At 37.4% G+C, this 18,257-nt stretch overlaps 1 protein-coding gene across 2 annotated transcripts in view; it reads right to left on the bottom strand.

Moving 5' to 3' along the window:
* Nucleotides 1-18,257, bottom strand: part of kcnq5a (potassium voltage-gated channel, KQT-like subfamily, member 5a) — a 90,382-nt gene that overhangs the window by 12,921 nt on the left and 59,204 nt on the right. For both annotated transcript variants that reach the window (XM_079472764.1, XM_079472763.1), the window contains exons 2-8: nt 12,356-12,446; nt 10,292-10,418; nt 7,411-7,586; nt 6,806-6,931; nt 4,371-4,481; nt 3,862-3,957; nt 903-997 (exon numbers count right to left, since the gene is read on the bottom strand). In XM_079472764.1, coding sequence (XP_079328890.1) covers nt 903-997; nt 3,862-3,957; nt 4,371-4,481; nt 6,806-6,931; nt 7,411-7,586; nt 10,292-10,418; nt 12,356-12,446 — 822 coding nt within the window. The remainder of the gene's footprint in view (nt 1-902; nt 998-3,861; nt 3,958-4,370; nt 4,482-6,805; nt 6,932-7,410; nt 7,587-10,291; nt 10,419-12,355; nt 12,447-18,257) is intronic.

The raw sequence follows: 18,257 nt of genomic DNA, 5'->3' as shown, positions 1-18,257 counted from the left end.
AAAACAATACATCTTCATTCAATCCATCTCTGAGAGGAAACTACAGTCAATACAGTCAGTGATTTATAAGCAACTAAATAAGTGTATTATACGACTATATGAGTGTAAAACAACTATTAAACATTTACTGCAATTTCAGGTTTTCAGATCTTCACATAGTCAGAACAAATAGATTTGTTGTTGTTCTATTTTTAAATAACTCAAAATGTAACTACTAACTAAAACTGTGGTGGTTGCTCGTATCAAAAGCTCAAATTTAAAAAGCAAACGAAACAATGTTTGCTTTTTTACTTTTAAATACTTTTTGAATAGCCTACTTACTTTCACGCTAGCTCGCGTACATTTCACACTAGTTTTTATTATCATTTTAATTAAATCAAATTTTTACACAGTACCAAACTTAAAGCAATAGTTCACCCAAAAATAAAAAATCTGTCGTCATTTACTAACTCACAAGATGTTTCAAATCTGTATACATTTCTTTGTTCTGATGAACACAGAGAAATATATTTGGAAGAATGTAGGACAGTTAACAGTTCTGTACTATGGTAGTTAAGAACTTTTTGGTTAGCATTCTTCCAAATATCTTTCTCAGTGTTCATCAGAACAAAGAAATTCATACACATCTGGAACAACTTAAGTGTGAGTCGATGATATTTTTAGGTGAACTGTCACTTTAAGCTTAGTTTCTGTGTACTCTGTACACCTCTGGCCATACGAGTGTGATTTATGTTTAATAACTTTAAACAAGCGAGTATACTTTAAAATATTACAGAGAAGAGGATTATGCATGGAAAGGAGAGACAGATTAAAATAAATTTGTTTGTAGACTGAAGTGGGGAAATGAGAGCTACAGAAGCACAGACACCAAAGACGACACCAGCTGCCACAGTTGTACCTACTTTGCAGGGCTGCAGGTATGCAACGCCTTCAAATGAGGCTTCCAGGTAGCAATGGAAACCGAGTTCTCATCAGCCGCATAGCTACGCCACACACACTACGTGCAGAGTATACAAAACCAGGAAAGTAGGGAGGGAAAACGAAAACAGAAAATAAAAGAGGAACACACAAGGCCAGGAAAGAAGCAGGGGTTGGAAAGAAAAGAACAAAAAAAAGAAAAGAAAAAGATTAGTAAGAACCGGTTCATGTAAGCGTCCTTCCATCAGCTCACTGCATTGATACATGCCTTTGAGGAGGGAGAACACTTTTATAGAAAAGCCATGTGGCGCTCAGGTTTGTTCTGGAGAGGTCTGTGGAGTAGAGACGCCAGGCAGCCTGGTGCAGGAGACAGACAAACACACAAACACACACACAGGAATATGGGTGGAGAAAGACAAGAGCATGGTGAGGGAACAGCCAGTGAATCTGTGAATCTGTGAATTTTGACCTCCAGACATTTGCTCAAGTGCTGTTTTTTAGTTTTCTGCTAAAATATCACATGAAGTCTGAGACCACTAATAAAAATATGTCAGTATTCCATGCATGAATAACAAATCATTTATATTATTGGCAGTTTGCATTAAAAGCCTGCATGTATTTTAGCTTTTCTTACTATATGGTAGGACTATATGGTAGGTTTGGTTTAATGACAGCATCTAGTCGAGTAGGCATAGTAATACCTGATGATCCATGTTATGCAAAAATGTGCTGAGAATGTTTCATTCAAAAATCAGCTTCAATGGAAGCAAGGCAATCTGCTGATGTCTAAATAGTAAATATAACCAACTTCCTTATTTGAACATTGGCATTCCTGTTTATTTCCAATAGCTTTAAAAGCTGAATTTTAATGTGGTCTCAGACGTTCAACCCCACTGTAAATTTGAAAAGCTTTGTGTGCATAAACATTGGGTTGTTTTTCACGCCACTATGTGAGTGGAAACAGCGTTGTATAAGTCTTGATGCCTGGGTGGCCACACAACATCAAAAAAGCCAGACGACTTAAAAGTGATGTGGTTAGGAAAAGAGACATATATTTATCCAGTGAAAAAGTATATGTGCACATAAAAATGTGAAATAGAGTAAAAATGCTGAAAAGGAACTATTACAAAGTGCAAGCAATTGAAATGGAACACAATAATGTCATTATGAATATAAATATGCTGTATGTATTATGTATATTAATCTATGGATGAAAAAACAAAAAGAAAGGTGAAGAGGATGTGTCGCGAGGACAAAAACATCAGAATTGTGAAAGACTGAAGATGGTGCTCTGAAATTGCAGAGTTGACAGCGTGACAGCAGTGAGGAGGGAGAGCATATTTTCCATCATTCCATACAAATCATCAGCAAAAAGGAAAAAAAAATCATAACATGCAGGAAAGAATCTGAGCCCAGACATAGCTCGGAGTCATACTCCACAGATCATAACTAAGATATGTATATATGAAGAGTTTGGTTCCAAAATGAGATAACTTGTTTTTTTATTAAAAAATCATGTTTTTTTTTATTGTGCAGTACAATTGATATCAATCCAACTGCAGTTGGTTTGTTTTGATTTGAGCCATAATAACAAAAACTACAGCATAATAATTTTATACTCTCATATAAAAATGAGAGTTATCTCATTTTGGAACCAAACTCTTCATATATTTCTTGATTATATAAAGGCCGGAAGTCATTTGAGGTAGGTGGTACAAATTATGAGAAATTATGGACCAATGCAGTTCCTGCAACGTTAAACCTTAAAGTGATAGTTCACCCAAAACTTAAAATTCTGTCATAATTTTCTTACCCACGTGTCATTCTAAGACTTTTATTCCATTGAATACATAATGTTTAGCAGAATGTTCATGCTGCTGTTTGTTCATAGGATGAACGTGAATGTGGACTAGAGACGGCCGAGGTCACAGTTCACTTCCAATGTATGGAGAAAGAACGTAAACCGCTAAATAACACCACCTACATGTATAATCCAAGCCACAGAGAGTCTAATACATTATAGATGACTAAAGGGTAAGTATATGATAACAGTAATTTTACTTTTAGGTCACTATCTCTTTAAAAAACACGTCATTGTAAAAACACATTACTGACAACAGTAATTGGGGCTGGATGTTTGGCTGCCCATCGAAAGGCCTTTGGAAAAGAATGAAAATTAAAACCAGGAAGAGAGACAAAATAAACACAAAGACCAATGATATAAATGAGATCTTCTCTGTCCGCAATATCAGAACTCAACCTGGAGAAGGAAAAGACTTGAGGTCAAAATGCTTGTGAAATGGCGTGCGGGCTTCCAACAGCATCCAAAAGGAAGTCACTCATTTCTATAATATTACAGCACCTCTAATGTTTTGTAGATTTGTGTGCGTGCACATTTTTCTGGAGTAAATCTGTTTCTCCTGCTAGAAGAGAAAGATGCACTGTCCAATAGAAAGAGCTATTGTCCTCCGGGAGACTCTTGCAGATATTTATGATGTGTTTCCACGGAAGGAATTCTGCGCAAGTGTTTCCTTTGGCTCTAATAGAAGATAATAGTCTGCAATGCAATCAATGCCCATCGTATTCTTCATTTTCTCTTCTTTCGTATAAAACTGAATGTGGCTTTCATTGTGTAATTAACTTAGTTGTAGCAATTAGCTAATTATTCAACATAAGCCGACACTAATGGAGCCAATTATTATTAGCGAATATGAGACTTTAAATAAATGTGGATTCGGCCGTAAATGGGCGTAAATGTCTTGCACATGAAAAATAAAATGTATTCAAATTTCTCCTTTAAAGCCGGGAGTTATAGACATTAAAGGTGCTGAACATTTAGCATGGATCCAATATAATGAAATCTTTTGGTAAACTTATTCTGTGCTGAATTCATTCTTCATTGTGAATGTTTGACCGATTGATGTGTCAGATAGGGTCTGTTACCTGTATCAGGCTGGCCGCTGGGTTTCTCCTCTTCTCAAAGTGCTTCTGTCTGTGCTGCTCTTGAACCTTCAGAGCAAAGCCAGAGCCAAGAATACCCTACGCCCACAACCACCCACAGAAAAAGAATAGACGTCCAGAATTACTTTCGTTTAATCTGCTGATTTGGACTAAGAGTGAGTCAGCCACACATACTGTATTTCCTCAAACACATCATAAAATCATCACAAACTCTTCGGCTGTGCGATCTAGACAGATTAAGTAATTTTACGTTTTTCGTAGGAGACAACGAATCAGCCATCTGCCATAAGTGAGACCTCATTAAGTGAGAGAATAAGAGAGGACTTCGGATATTTAACGGTACATTCATTCACTCACTCATTTATTCAATTGTTCTTTCTTTCTTTCGTCCATTCATTCAATCATACTGTACATACATTTATTCGTTCATAGAAAATATTTTCCCCAATCTGCACTGATGCCAGAATACAAGTGATGTGCTGGTTACTCACAGCAGGCAAAGCAAAGAACGAGATGCCCAGCAAAGCAAACCCTGCAGAAAGAAGCCTCCCAGTCCAGGTTTGTGGAGTCTTATCTCCATATCCAATGGTGGTGAGGGTGATCTAAAGAAAGACAGAACAAGGTAAATGGAAATCCTTTCAAAACACTTAAAAACATGAGACGATAGGTTAAAGTTGATTATTATATAACAGGAAGTTCTGGTCCTCGAATCTGATTGGATTCACACACGCCCAGACGTTTAAGATTTGCTTTTAACGCCAGTGACGGTTAGGTTTAGGGGTTGGGCCGAGGGCGGGGGTTCAATTTGACTTTTTTGTACTAATCATACATTTTTCTACAAATCACATGGTACAAATTCATACAAAATAGCCACCTTTGTAAAATAATCATGAATTCCTGTGAGATCAGGCTGTTTCCACTCCAGTAACTTACCAGAAACAAGAAAGAGTCTAAGCCATCATAGTTGTAATGCTACTTTCATATTAGGCAAAGGTTTGGAAGAAACTTTGAACCAGCGACTTATCTACCTTTACATAACAGTCAAACACAGGGAACCGATCTAATTCTGGCCTGATCGCCTTGAGAGCTTTCTCGGTCTGTCTGCAATGATTCTTCAACTTCTTCGGCCATCAAACGGGATATTTCTCAGTGGAGGCCAAGTCAAGCTCCACTTGCATTAACTTCTGCCCATTATGCCACACTTAACACCCATAAACACTAAAGCGGAACTGAGCTGTACTATAAAGTTACGGCCACACAGACATACAGCGTTTGATCCATCTTTCAGCAAAAGAAACACTTTGGTATTTCTGACATATCACACTTCTTTCCACGTCCATAAGCGAGCGTTTTGGATCCTTGCAGGCAGGGGATACTTAAACAAAGCCCCGGCCAAAACAAATTCAACACATCCAGTAAAAGTGAGTGATTTGTCAAACGCGAAGAGTGCCGTGGCCTTTACAGCGCATGGAGGCGAAGCTCACACACAAAGCCAGATTTCTGTTCTCATGTTTTCCTCGTCGAAGGCTGCCTGTCAGCTATAGACGCTGGCTTGGGCTCAACCCAGTGTAAATACTGTGGGACAGTGCAAGATTGGCCCACTGTTGGTTTGTGTCTACAGCAGGAGACTCATCTGACCTCAAGTCTCCTTTTATCGCCTTTTCTGTGCTTGGCAGGAGCTTGAAGTTAGATGCATTGATTTGGTAAGTGAACTGGTGAGGAAGCATGACCAGTCAACAACTAAACAATACAAAGGTTGTAATTGATTGCTTATTGATATATGAAATACACAGTTATTTGTTAATGATGTACATTCTCATTTTAACCAGTGACACGTAAACGTTGTAATAACCTTAAACATTTAGTTTTGGGGTTGTAGTATAAACCTTTTAAAGTAAATTTTTGGCTATCATTGTTGTGCTTTGTAAATTATTTGTGACCCAGTCTGTGAAAACTCTGTTTTCTATTTATTTTTATACTCTCAATGGATAGTTTAGCAAAAAATGAATATTGCGTCATCTTTAATCACTCTCTTTTCATTTTGAACCGGGTGTGCCTCACACGTCCAGAAAAGTGAAGTGGCGGGCTCTTTGATCGCCCCTTTGTTGCTGGCTGCAGTATAGGTCATAAACCCCGTCCTCTCCATGTAAACAAATGGAACAGGAGCCAAACTATAAAATCAGATTACACTTCAAATTTATGTTTGTAAAATAATTTAGTCTGTTTTTATCACGTTGATGTTTGACCAAGTGTCTGTTTCAGAATAAGTTAGTTTATAGTTAGTTCTATGATTTTATAAAAAGGGGTGTGCTAACATGTTCTAATTTAGTATTGTCATGTCACACCGTGTCACATCCAGTGTGAACAAGTTTTATTGTCTTTTGTCGCGTCGCATCAAGCCGCGTCTGGTATAGACACAGCATCTCCAAATGACATCATTGGCCAAAACTCTGACGTTTTGGCTTCATTTTTCTCCAATAGAAGTGAATGGTAGCGTGTCGTCCATGTTTTATACATATGTTTCAAACCTGTATGACATTCTTTCTTCTGCAGAACACAGATTTCTGCAGATATTTTGATGAATATTGATAACCGAACAACCCCAAATCAGTGCAAGACAACGGGTGCCGCCGTTGTTGGGTAACCAACATTCTTCTAAATAGCTTATTTTGTGTTCTGCGGAAGAAAGAAAGCCATGCAAGTTTGAAATAAGTGAATGATGGCAGAATTTTTATTTTTGGATGAACTATCCCATTAAAATCTTTTTTAGGGACTGAGAAAAAGACCAAAATCAAAGTGAAACTAAGTGTTGAAATTAAACTTTGATGCTCATCTCAGAATTCGATTTTGAGGCTTTAGCCTGCTTTTCACAGACTGGTTCACATTTTGGCAGCGCCACTTTTTTAGATTTTTTCTGCAGACTTACCGTACCCCACCAAAGAGCATCTGCATAGGTGGCAAACTGTGTGTTAAATTCTTTCTCCACCAAGTAGACAAGGAACGAAGAGAAGATCAGCACCAAGAAGCCAATGTACCAGGCGGTCACAAGCTCCTGAAAACAAACATCACAACATCAATCATAAGAATCATAGGTCATCTTTACAGACAATTGAGATACTGTATGTCGGGAAAATGTGGATAGAATCAAATAACTCTGCTATTATGTGGACCACAGTTATTCATTGTGGGGACCCCTAATCTCTCCACTAAATGAGAGCAGAGGAAGCGTGTGGCTTGGCTACAGCCCATGGCTGGAGTTTCACTCCAAGCAGTGATGGAGAAAGAGGTTGATTGTGGGGTCACATGTCTGACTCCACATAAATACTCACACGCAACGTTATGAGCTCGGTACAGTCTGTCCTAGTTTACTTATTTGAGGACTTTCTCAAATTATTCTTTGGAAATTTCATAATGCCACATTGATGCTATACTATGCAAATGACATTTGAACATTAGACCCAATGCTTTTAGGGGTTGTTATATTTTCTTACAGTTTCAATAAAAACAGTTCCATTGCATATCCAAGCATACCTTGCTGTGAGCGTAGACAACAGATCCCAGCAGTTTCCAGGTACCGCCTCTCCTGTCCATACGCACCATGCGCAGGATCTGTAGAAAACGCAGACTGCGAAGCGCAGACGTGGCAAGAATATTGCCCTGGCTACCAGCTGAAACCACGCCGATGGATGCAATGAGCACAATAATGTCTGTAACACAGGAGACAGCAAGAGTTTAATGAGACAGCATTTCCATTCATTTACATGTGGAAAACAAAATAAATACTTGATTATTGGCCAGCTACTGTAGAAATGACCACAGCAGTTAATCAGGATATGGATTCCATATAAAATAAAGCCTGCCATAGCAAAGCAGCATCAGCAGCAGCACAATGCAACCCATTCGAAAGCCTTCTTTATCTCACAATATCAATATCACTCTTCTCTGGCAACACACAGCTTACTTCAACAAGGATGAGGACCACCCAGCCATTCCAAGAGCATATGAGACCATCTATATAGAAATTAATCTGTGTGTTCTAATAAGTAGCTCTCGGAGACAACAGGGATGGTGATATTTCAATAACTGGGTCGTTCTGGGACAGCTGGGAAGCCACAACCTTACAGAACAGCGTATCTAATCCTCCTCGAGCTTCCAACACATCTTAACCAGAGATAATATTGTTCTTTACTCGAATCACCTCCGTCATATTTTCCTGCCGAACGTTACGCCTGAGGTTTGAAATAACGTTCTTTTTAGTCACACGAGTCCAAGGTGGCCTCCAAAGAGTCTGTTATGTGAAATCTGAATCTCACGACTCTTAAAGGTTGAAAGTGGAACGTTGGGGAACATGAGCAGATGGGAACCAGAGGGGCTGATTTATGTGTCTTTTGAACAAAACCCATACTAAAATGTGGAAATCCAAAATCATAAAAGTTGCAACGCGTCCAATAGAGCAGCTGTACTGTCTGATTTGTTGCAGTCGATTCTCATTCTGACAGCGCTAAGCGCAATTGGAGCATAATGCTTCTTGAAAGGGTAATGTAAAGGTGGAAACGCCATTGTTAATCGATTAGGAGAGTGGCGGCTTTTAATGTGGTCCAGTTCAGCAATTTTAACCAAGCCTGTTGTAAAAAAAATATTCTGAACGCTGTGTATTGGGAGCATGCTTCCCAAGGTTCAAATGTGATGAGGTAACTTATTTAGTAAGAAGCAGATGGACTTTGACATATTTAAAACTGATTTTAAAAAACATATTTAATAACTGCTACAGTATCTGCATCGACCTAACATTTTGACTATACATACATTTTTTTATTATTAAAATGATTCTGTTATTGCCAACATTTGCAATCAACTCTTTGTGCTCATTAAAAATAGGATGTCCTTCAAATGAGAGTAGGCGTGTAATCTCGGCATCCTGGCAAAATTTGCCTATATACTGTACATCGTGGCCTCCTAATAATCCCCATATGTACCAATTGGCTTCGAAACTCTGTCTCCTCTCCACCAATAAGCTGGTGTGTGGTGGATGTTCTGGCGCAATATGGCTGCCGTCGCATCATCCAAGTGGATGCTGCACATTGGTGGTGGTTGAGGAGGTTCCCCCCTTCAATGTAAAGCGCTTTGAGTGCCAAGAAAAGCGCTATATAAATGTAACGAATTAATAAATGAATTAAACGATTGTCATTTGCTTGCTGAACAGAATGTTTCTGTTTCAACCTATTTTGCATTGATTTACAATGTTTTATTTAGGTTAATCTAACAAATAGGTTGGTTCCATAATAACTATATCCAAATTCCCATTCATCTCAATATCTGTTTGCTCAGCTGGTGCATGGCCTAAAAAAATTGCTTTTAAACCACAAACCGTTGTCATGTGATTAATAAGACCGAGGGCAAAACATGCACAGTCCAATGCCATTCGCTAGTGACTATCCTAAAATACTTAAAATCCCTGACAATCAAATTAATCCGGATGAATTCATTACAAAATTATAAAAATAAAAAGCATTATTAACAATAATAATAATAATAATAATATTTTTTTTGTTAATTAAATTAAATAGCTTTCACTATTTGCCATGCATTATACAGTAATAAAAGTCTTGCAGGGATAAAAAGAATGCTAGATAGATTTTGAGATGAATATGTTTATATTAGTTTTCTAGCAGAGGCGATAATAATAGTAATAATAATTATTATTTCTTTTTTTGTTCATTAAATTAAATAGCTTTCACTATTTGCCATGCTCCACATACATTCAGTATTAAAGTCTTGCAGGTTTAAAAAAAGAATGCTACATGGAGTCTGAGTTGAATATGTTTATATTAGTTTTCTAGCAGAGGCGGTAATGGATGATGTGCTGTATTATTACAGCAGTGTGCTTCATTAAGAGTCTAAGGGGTATGCCAAGATCTCTGTATAATTTCTAATGGGACATTCTGAATAAATGTGTGAAGCAGGGAAGGGAAATTGTTCCTTTTGTTCACTGTCTCATAACTCAGAGTTAGTCACTGTGTTGATGGTTTTCTGATGGAGCTCTGCTTCCTGATAAATGGAGATGAGGTTCGGTGCATAACACACAACACACAATGATATATTCACTCTGAAGACAGAAATTACCATCATACAACACAATACCACACATGGGGCATGTGCTTGGGTGTGTAATAAATACAAACAGCATCAGCAATCCCTCAGCATGCCTGACCTTAGGATGGAATTAAAAGGAAGCTCATAAAGATTGTTCTCCTTCAGGCATTATGTATGTTTGGGTCAGTCATTGATCCGGGGTAGATTATTATGCGCTAAGCATATGTCAAAATCTACACAGACAAAGCAGATCCATCAACCTGTTCAAAGAAGCTTATACGGGGCAGCAAGCATACTGATAGAAGGGTTTTAAGCTTACCGATGATACAGAACGGTTTTCTGGCAAAACGCAGTCGACCCTGCCATCCCCTGTAGCGACAGCAGCATCCGGCCGACCAAATGCGAATGATGTACTCCAGACCAAACACAACAATCATGACAAACTCCTGCAAACCACAAACACCATCAGTACTACATACAGCAAGAAATCACCACTCAGTGCCATATCGCTGCTGTCCTGTATTTCATGATTTGGATATTTTGTCATCAAATTGTTATTTTTTGTCACCCTTTATGTTTGTCAATGGGTTTTGCACACATCTAACCAATAAGAAGTATTAAAAAGTGCTTTGACAATGCAGTTTTAAACCATTTCTTTTTTCCATTTCCTAAAAAACAATGATTTTGGACATCCGAGGTTTTGGAAGGACAGCGATGATATGAGCAGTTCTGTGCAATTTGTGAAAAAATTGCATATTTCAAAAATTTATTTTAAGACCATTTACCTTTTTATTTGATGCAAAATTGAAAATATCAACAATCAAAGATCAACGGAAGAGGTTGTTTAATGTGACAGTGGCTGGTGTTACATTATTAATGTTTCGTGTTCACAATCTTATCAAATAGGTTTTTGAAATCGTCTGATGAAATAAATCTTTAACAAAAGCTCAATAACAATTAAATAAATAAATAATTAAATACATTTATATATTCATTATATTAATAAATTAAAATATGAATTCCTTAAATAATTAATCAAAATAATGGTGTTACAAAAGGTCAAACTAGCTTTTGTTAAGATGCTAATACATACTTTTTTCTATATTTCAGAAAGACTTTTACAAAGCTCATTATCATAATAACATTTAAGGGTGCCTTCTGTTGTGTGCCTGTTGTCTTTATAGTCTTTGTTCTGATATATAGTTCTGCAGCGTACACTGACTGACTACTCATATACAGTTTTTACCTTTACATGTATTTATCTAGCCTCTGATTTTATCCCAAGTGACTTACAAATTAGGAAGCATTTTGAGCCTCACAAAAGAGCCAGCAATGAGCAAAGTACACCTGGCTACTCATAGGCTACACACCTTGTTGTGTAAATGAACAAAAATATCTGCAAATGGCAAAAACACAGCCCAAGTCTTCTCCCTCCAATATTCCCAAAGTATATATGTAATAAATGAACCTCATTGTAAAATGCACAGCATGGCTGTAGAGTCTCTAATAACCTCCACACTCTGCTTCACCACAGGAAACTGCGGTCATGTCTAGTAACACAATTAACCTCTTAGCTAATCCATCATCGCCACATTCTTGGTCCCTGCTAATTGCTAATGTTGGATAAACCCCAGCTGGGCTCACCTGATGAAAACATCTGTCTGCATAAAGAAGGTATTCAAAATGCTGATCCTTCAAGAACTCAACGCATGCCTTAACACCATGCATTTACATTACTGCTGATGCATTGTGTGCTACTGTATGTATGTAAAACCTCAGGTGTGTAATTTCTACGCATCACCAAACAGAATTGCACATCAAACTCACACAATTTTTTAATAGCTCATACTTTATTTTTACAATCTAACACAAGGTGTAATGTCATCTATTGATGTTCAAATCAACAGATATGACCTTTTAACGGGCCATCCCAAGGGGCTAGAGCTCTGGGGTTGGTTTTAAACTTACCTGTCTTGACGCACCGTGACAGCTAATATGGGCTTCCCATAGCTTGCCTCAACACTGTTTGTGTATCCTGAGGACTATCTGATACTGATTGTTATGCCACCCTACTGTTTTCCCACCATAAACCAGCTGAGCATAACACATGTATCAAATGACCTTATTTCAGTGATTATCTTTTAAGGACCAAAGTCCTGGAAGGGATCTTAGAAGCCCAGATCAGAAAACAACACTGACATCTAATAGCTTGTTTTTGTGAATTGATTTAAATTAGTTCACCATTGAGTAGTAGCACCATAGTAGGTTTTTTTATTATATAGATATGAAACAACTCGAGGATGACTAAATGAGGACAGATTGTTTTATTTTTGGGCGAACTGTTGGGTGAATGGAGGATGTGTGTACTTTGTTTGGTCCTCACCAGTATGATGAGACAGTGATTGGAGAGCTCCATATGAGCAGGGATGGTGGAGAACACAGACAGGACCAGACAGCCAAACACCAAGGTGAACCTAGCAATGAACAAACAAAAGCAAATACAAAACATTAGTTTCATTCGGACAGTGGGAAAACGCTCCAGTAACTGTAGCCCCTCACTTCACCTGACCACCATTGAAGTTCAAACTAAAGGAGGCTTTGTTCACATTCAAAAACACCTTTGCTAATCCTCAGGTTGGGCTCCATTACAGAATATCGAGAGAATAAGAAATGCACTTTCAGAGTGGCTTTAGAGCGGAGTGAAATCCGGTGGGGTTTTTAGACAGCTCTTTCAGCCCCTAACCAGCAAATATAATAGCTGATGAAGTACACAACCTGAAAGATACTCTCACAAAACCATTTTCACTATAAAAGCATCCCTGGCATCATTGTTTAAACTACTGAATTTGCAAATGATAAATGTGTGTGCGCTCTATAACATGGCACAGTCTGTACGCTGTCTATTTACAGCGTGCTGAGGAAACATGCACACTTTCTGGTGCGGTATGCTGTATTTCCACCTTTTCCTCTCTGTCTTGTGTTTTCACCCTGTATAAACAGGCCATTAAGAACAGTAGCCTGAGGTGGTGGAGAACAGAGCGGGGCTCTTCATTTTTAGAAACGAATGCAGTTGTGTGAGGCGTACAGCCGTATGCGGTTGGGTGCTGTCTGAACGAAGTAGCAGACATCACACTAAACACACAAAGTCATCCAGCAACTGATGTTTTTATTACATCTGGGAGTCTCGTCTTTCGCCTTCAATCCTTTCTCTTTATTTCACCTTTCATTCATTTTAAAGTGGTCATGCTGATGAAATGACTACACCGTCACACAGCAAGATACCACCACCACCACCGAGCGTCTGAGTTTTTCAGTCAGGTTTTATTGGTAAAAGCAGTTCAACTTTTCTTCACAGATTCAACTTTACTTGCAATTTAAATCTTACAGACATGCAGCGGGTCGTCGAACATGCTGTCAAGTGTAAAACAAATTCAGTACTTTAACAGATTGGGAAAGGAGGTGTACTGTATGTGCAAAACTGAAGTGTAGTTATTCGATAAAGACATCACACATCTGTTGAGTATTTTCACATTTCAAGTTATATTTGACTTGGATCAGACTTAACAACAGCAGTTTTTCATTGAAGTTTTTTTATTTGAAAATAATTGTAAAACAGAAAGCATATGAGAACATGATATTTACTTGTATATACTTTCACACAGAGCTCATATGTCATTGTGGTTGAGCTATACAATAAAAAGGTTAAATAAGTAATTTGTGATTTGTAAAGGTGGAAGTATTTATGTCTACTCAAGTACATTTCTCTGTACTTTAGTATTTTTACTTTTGAAAAATGTACTTCACTACATTCCAAAGCATAGTACCATTTTTTACCTTAAGTACATTAAACATCTAGTACTGTCTTACTTTTACTTAATTAAAATACTCTTAAATACTTAAGTAAATGAAAGACAATACTAGATCAATTATGTATTCTTAAAGGTCCATTGTCACATTTTTTTGGAGGATCTATTGACAGAAATGTAATATAATATACCGAACTATGTGTAGCTGTCTTAAGACCTTACATAATAAAGTGGGATGTTTTTATTAACCTTAGAACGAGCTATTTCTATCTACATACACCGCAGGTCCCCTTGCATGGTATTTACCATGTTGTTTCTACAGTAGCCCTAAACAGACTATGTTATTGACCATGTTATTGACGCATGTTAAAATAAATTATCTACTTCGGCAAAGAAACGAAAACGTGACGACATCTTGGTCCTGTGTCATACACCAAATTGCTTCGAAAGGTAGGGGTGGAGTGAGGGTTGGCTGGTTGCAAAAAAAGATCTCAGATAAAGTACAGACACTTGAGGTAAAAATATTTCACGACTGTCCACCTCTGGTGATGACCGAGATCCATGATCTATATTTGTATCGTATATGTGTCAATCCTGTTATTTCTCCAGATCCGATGCCAATATCCATTCATCTTTAAAAAACCAAATGCTTATTTACAACGCTAGCTGTGTTTCAATGCTCGCGTGAAATCAGTGATAAACTAGTTGCGGCATTGCGTGTATCCATGTTAACAGCTGTTTTCACCTGTTTCTCTGTGCTGTCTTTCCATTTAAGTCAGTGAGACACAGTCTGTCTGAACCACTCTTCACCCTTTCAGAGCTCGGCTAACACATGAACACCCACATGCAGCTCAGACTCTTTCAGTCAGTGTGAGGGCTTCTGTGAATCTCATAACACTCCAATACTATAACAATGCAGAAAGTCTGGATCGTGACAGAGTTTATGAGTCATTGCAGGATATAGCACTTTCCATATTCTTGTGGTACAGTAGACCATAACTATTACACTCAAACTGGTGCTAGAAGGTGTTTATATAACAAATGCATGCACATAAATGCTCTGCTCCAAAACTTGGAACTTGCTTTAGCATGTTGGATGTTGTAAAGACACATTAAATATAATGAATAATTGAAACATAATTTATGATCAACAGTTCTTTCACATCATTGACTGTTTATGGAACAACTTCACACTGCAGGAGCAAACCTAAAATACACATATGACAGCAAAGATGCTTCTGCTACAGTCATTACTGTAACCCAACATTCCGGCAAAACAGTAGCAGCGATGTACAAGCCCACAAACGTGCACCCAGACACATCTGTCAGGCACTTCGAGGTGGGGGAAATGAAAATATCAGAACAGGAAGGAATAGCTTTTTTTGAGCAAACAGCCGCAGGTACCAGCGCTGCTCTGCACTCAGGCCAGACAATGTGTCTTTCAGCATTCAGAGTTGTGCGGTCAAAGCGCCAGGTTCCCACAGACTTAGACATCCGAGCTTCTAAAGCTGAACCCATGGGACCTCCTTCTACTAGCAAGACAAAACACAGCTCCACCATCCAATTCAGCTGTCTCAAAAAAATTATTTGTAAAGGTTGTTTGTTTTACTTAATCAATATAGTTTGATATAACGCATTTGTATTGGTTTCTTGTTCAAGCACAATTTCAATGTGTAATAGTGACATATATAGGCAACTACCATACCTTACAAGAGGGAGAAAATACTGTCACACTGATTCACACAAATCTCTGAAATTAAATCAAATAATTTGATGAATTTAAGATTTACTTGTCTGTACAATTCACCCAGTTTAAGTTCAGATAAACCAATTCAGTTGTGTGGAAATGGGTGTCAAAATAAAATTAAGTATATCCAACAACTTAGTTTTTTGAGTGTGTGCATGTGAGGGAGCGTGTGTATGCAAATGTTAGCTTGCGATTCTGCAACAGTGCATCTGATACCACTTTATAATGGCACAGACAAAAATGGGGAGAGAAAGATTAGAATAGTGGATAATGGTCTATCCACCTGCCTCTGTTTGCCAGTGTGTGTGTGTGTGTGTGTGTGTGTGTGTGACTGTCTCGTATTGTTTTTGTAGCAGACTCAGAGTATATAATGATACCAATGAAATGTTTCAAGCAGGAATTCAAATTTTGTTTTCAAGAGCTAGGTCACCTGTTGTGTGTACTATCTGAGCAAACATGGCACACCAGAGGGCGATGTTGCTGTCTACCAGGCCAAATACACAGGCCAGGTAAATCCAGGGATAATACAAGGACAACATACAATATGTACACTGTACAAATTTTTTTTTTTAGAAAATTTAATTTCATCAACAGACATTTCACTTATTTTTAGATATTTTTTAGAAATTGTTTTTATTGCATATTTCTGGTGCCCTAGCTGTCAGAAAATTTAATTTTTTTAACAAAATGTTTTTGAAATACAGTCAAAAACTTTCAAATAATAGAAAAAGATGCAAATTTACAAGAAATCTGAGAAAACCATGTAATTTTACGGAAAAAACCCCAGGTGACAGAAAATTTATGTTTTTTATGGGATATTTTTACTGTGTATGTATATGTATCTGACCTCCATGTCAGTACCATGGATTGTTTTAATTGAATAAAAATCATCACAATGATTAAATTGAAGTTAATGTTAATGTTAAGTGGCTCTTAAAAAACAATTTGGTGCCTGTTTTTTCCCTATAGGACCCAATGGCTCCTTAACAGATTTTTTTGGTTTGGAGCCCTATTTATCAGTCGCTGTCCTTCCGAAACCTTGGATGTCCAAATTCGCAGTTTTTCAGGTAATGGAAAACACACTGTACTTTTTACAAAATACTGTGTACTTTTATACTTTTTAATATTTTTATTGGTTAGATTTTTGCAAAACCCAGTGACAAAAATAAAGATTGACTAATAACAATGATTTATGTATATTTTTCAACACCTATCAAACGTTACAACAACATACAACCAACAGAAGGTTTGAAAACTGAATCAAAATGTTAAATAAACATCTTTAAGACTAATAATTGATTTAAATAAAAATACATTAATATAAAAATATTTATATTACAGTTGAATTATATACATATATGCAAATATTTTAATAAAAAATATATTTCATAAATGTATATAAATAAAATATTTGTTTTTATGTGTAAAATTAAAATGTTTGTATTAACTACAAAAAATGAATAACATGCATAAAGAAATAACACAAAGAAGAGAAGAGGACAGAAAACGAGATAAGCTACTGGCTTTTCAGTCAGTTGGCTGTCTTAGAGGCCAGTCATTGCGTTCCTGACAAGATTAATACAATAATTCATTTTCCATTGGATTATTATAAAATACAACGTGAGCGATCCACAGCCCACAACACAATACAGTCTGAGTTATATTGGCTGCTCAGTGAATTATTGAATAGCTTGTACAAATAGCCTGTGGACATCTGGCTCTGATTTGGCTTGAGCCCCTAATGGCTCTACTCTGTCTGAGCAGGAAGGTCTGGACACTGGCTGCTGTTTCCACTGCAGCTGGAACAGACTTCATAACACAAGTCAGATTTCTGACCAGATCTTCACACAGGCATTAGGGTTAATGATACACTAATAACAGAAAATAATGAGGTGGGACTCAACAGCCCTGCTCAGTTTTGACATCTTGAAAGCAATTGGGTTGTGAGCGATTAGTTCTGAGATGACGATGGCAGAGTAGCAAGAATTATGTTTTGTACTGCATGTCCACAAAATCAAATGAGCTTTTTTTACTACTTGGTGTAAGTTACATATAAATGGTAGTTAGTAATATGAAATGATGATCAGTGACTTTAGATATTTTTTAGATGGTGAGGGCTGGTTTGCGGTTCATGTACTTTTCCCAGAGAGTTTAACACAATGAGTCGACGCAACATTGTGGTAACGAATGAAATCGACACAGTAGAAGAAGACGTTTCAATATGACCATCGGTGAGCGGCATTCGTCAAACTGAAGAGACTCAATGTCACATTCTCCATTTCTCTCTGTACCTCAGCAATAAATATGGAATGAGTTTCTTTCCCAGCCATCTTCTTTCTTTCATTCTTTGTGTCTCCTGTGCTGATTGTAAATTGAGATGCTGACTATGTAGAGTGTCCCAGAGCAGTCTCTTATGAGATTCCATGATATTTAGGATGCTACTTCACTTGCTGTTATGCTAGTATGCAGAAGGTAGTAAAGCAGCTCACTCGATTTTGAAACAGAGTTACGGAGTTAATAATGGATGGAAAGCAGACCACAGACAGACCAAAAAGAGTTGGAAAAATATGGTTTTGTTGTGTACAGATGCTGAGTGCATTTGTGTGTATGAAACATTGTGTGACTTTTATCACTGACCATTGTAAATGTTCTTGTTTATACTAATTGAAAAGGGTTTCCTTCAGACTGGGGACTCTAAACACAGGCATGTTATGAACAATTAGAGTAGTCAT

Source organism: Barbatula barbatula, assembly GCF_947034865.1.
Source record: "Barbatula barbatula genome assembly, chromosome: 14".
Classification (NCBI taxonomy): Eukaryota; Metazoa; Chordata; class Actinopteri; order Cypriniformes; family Nemacheilidae; genus Barbatula; species Barbatula barbatula.
This window is presented reverse-complemented; position numbering and strand designations above follow the sequence as displayed.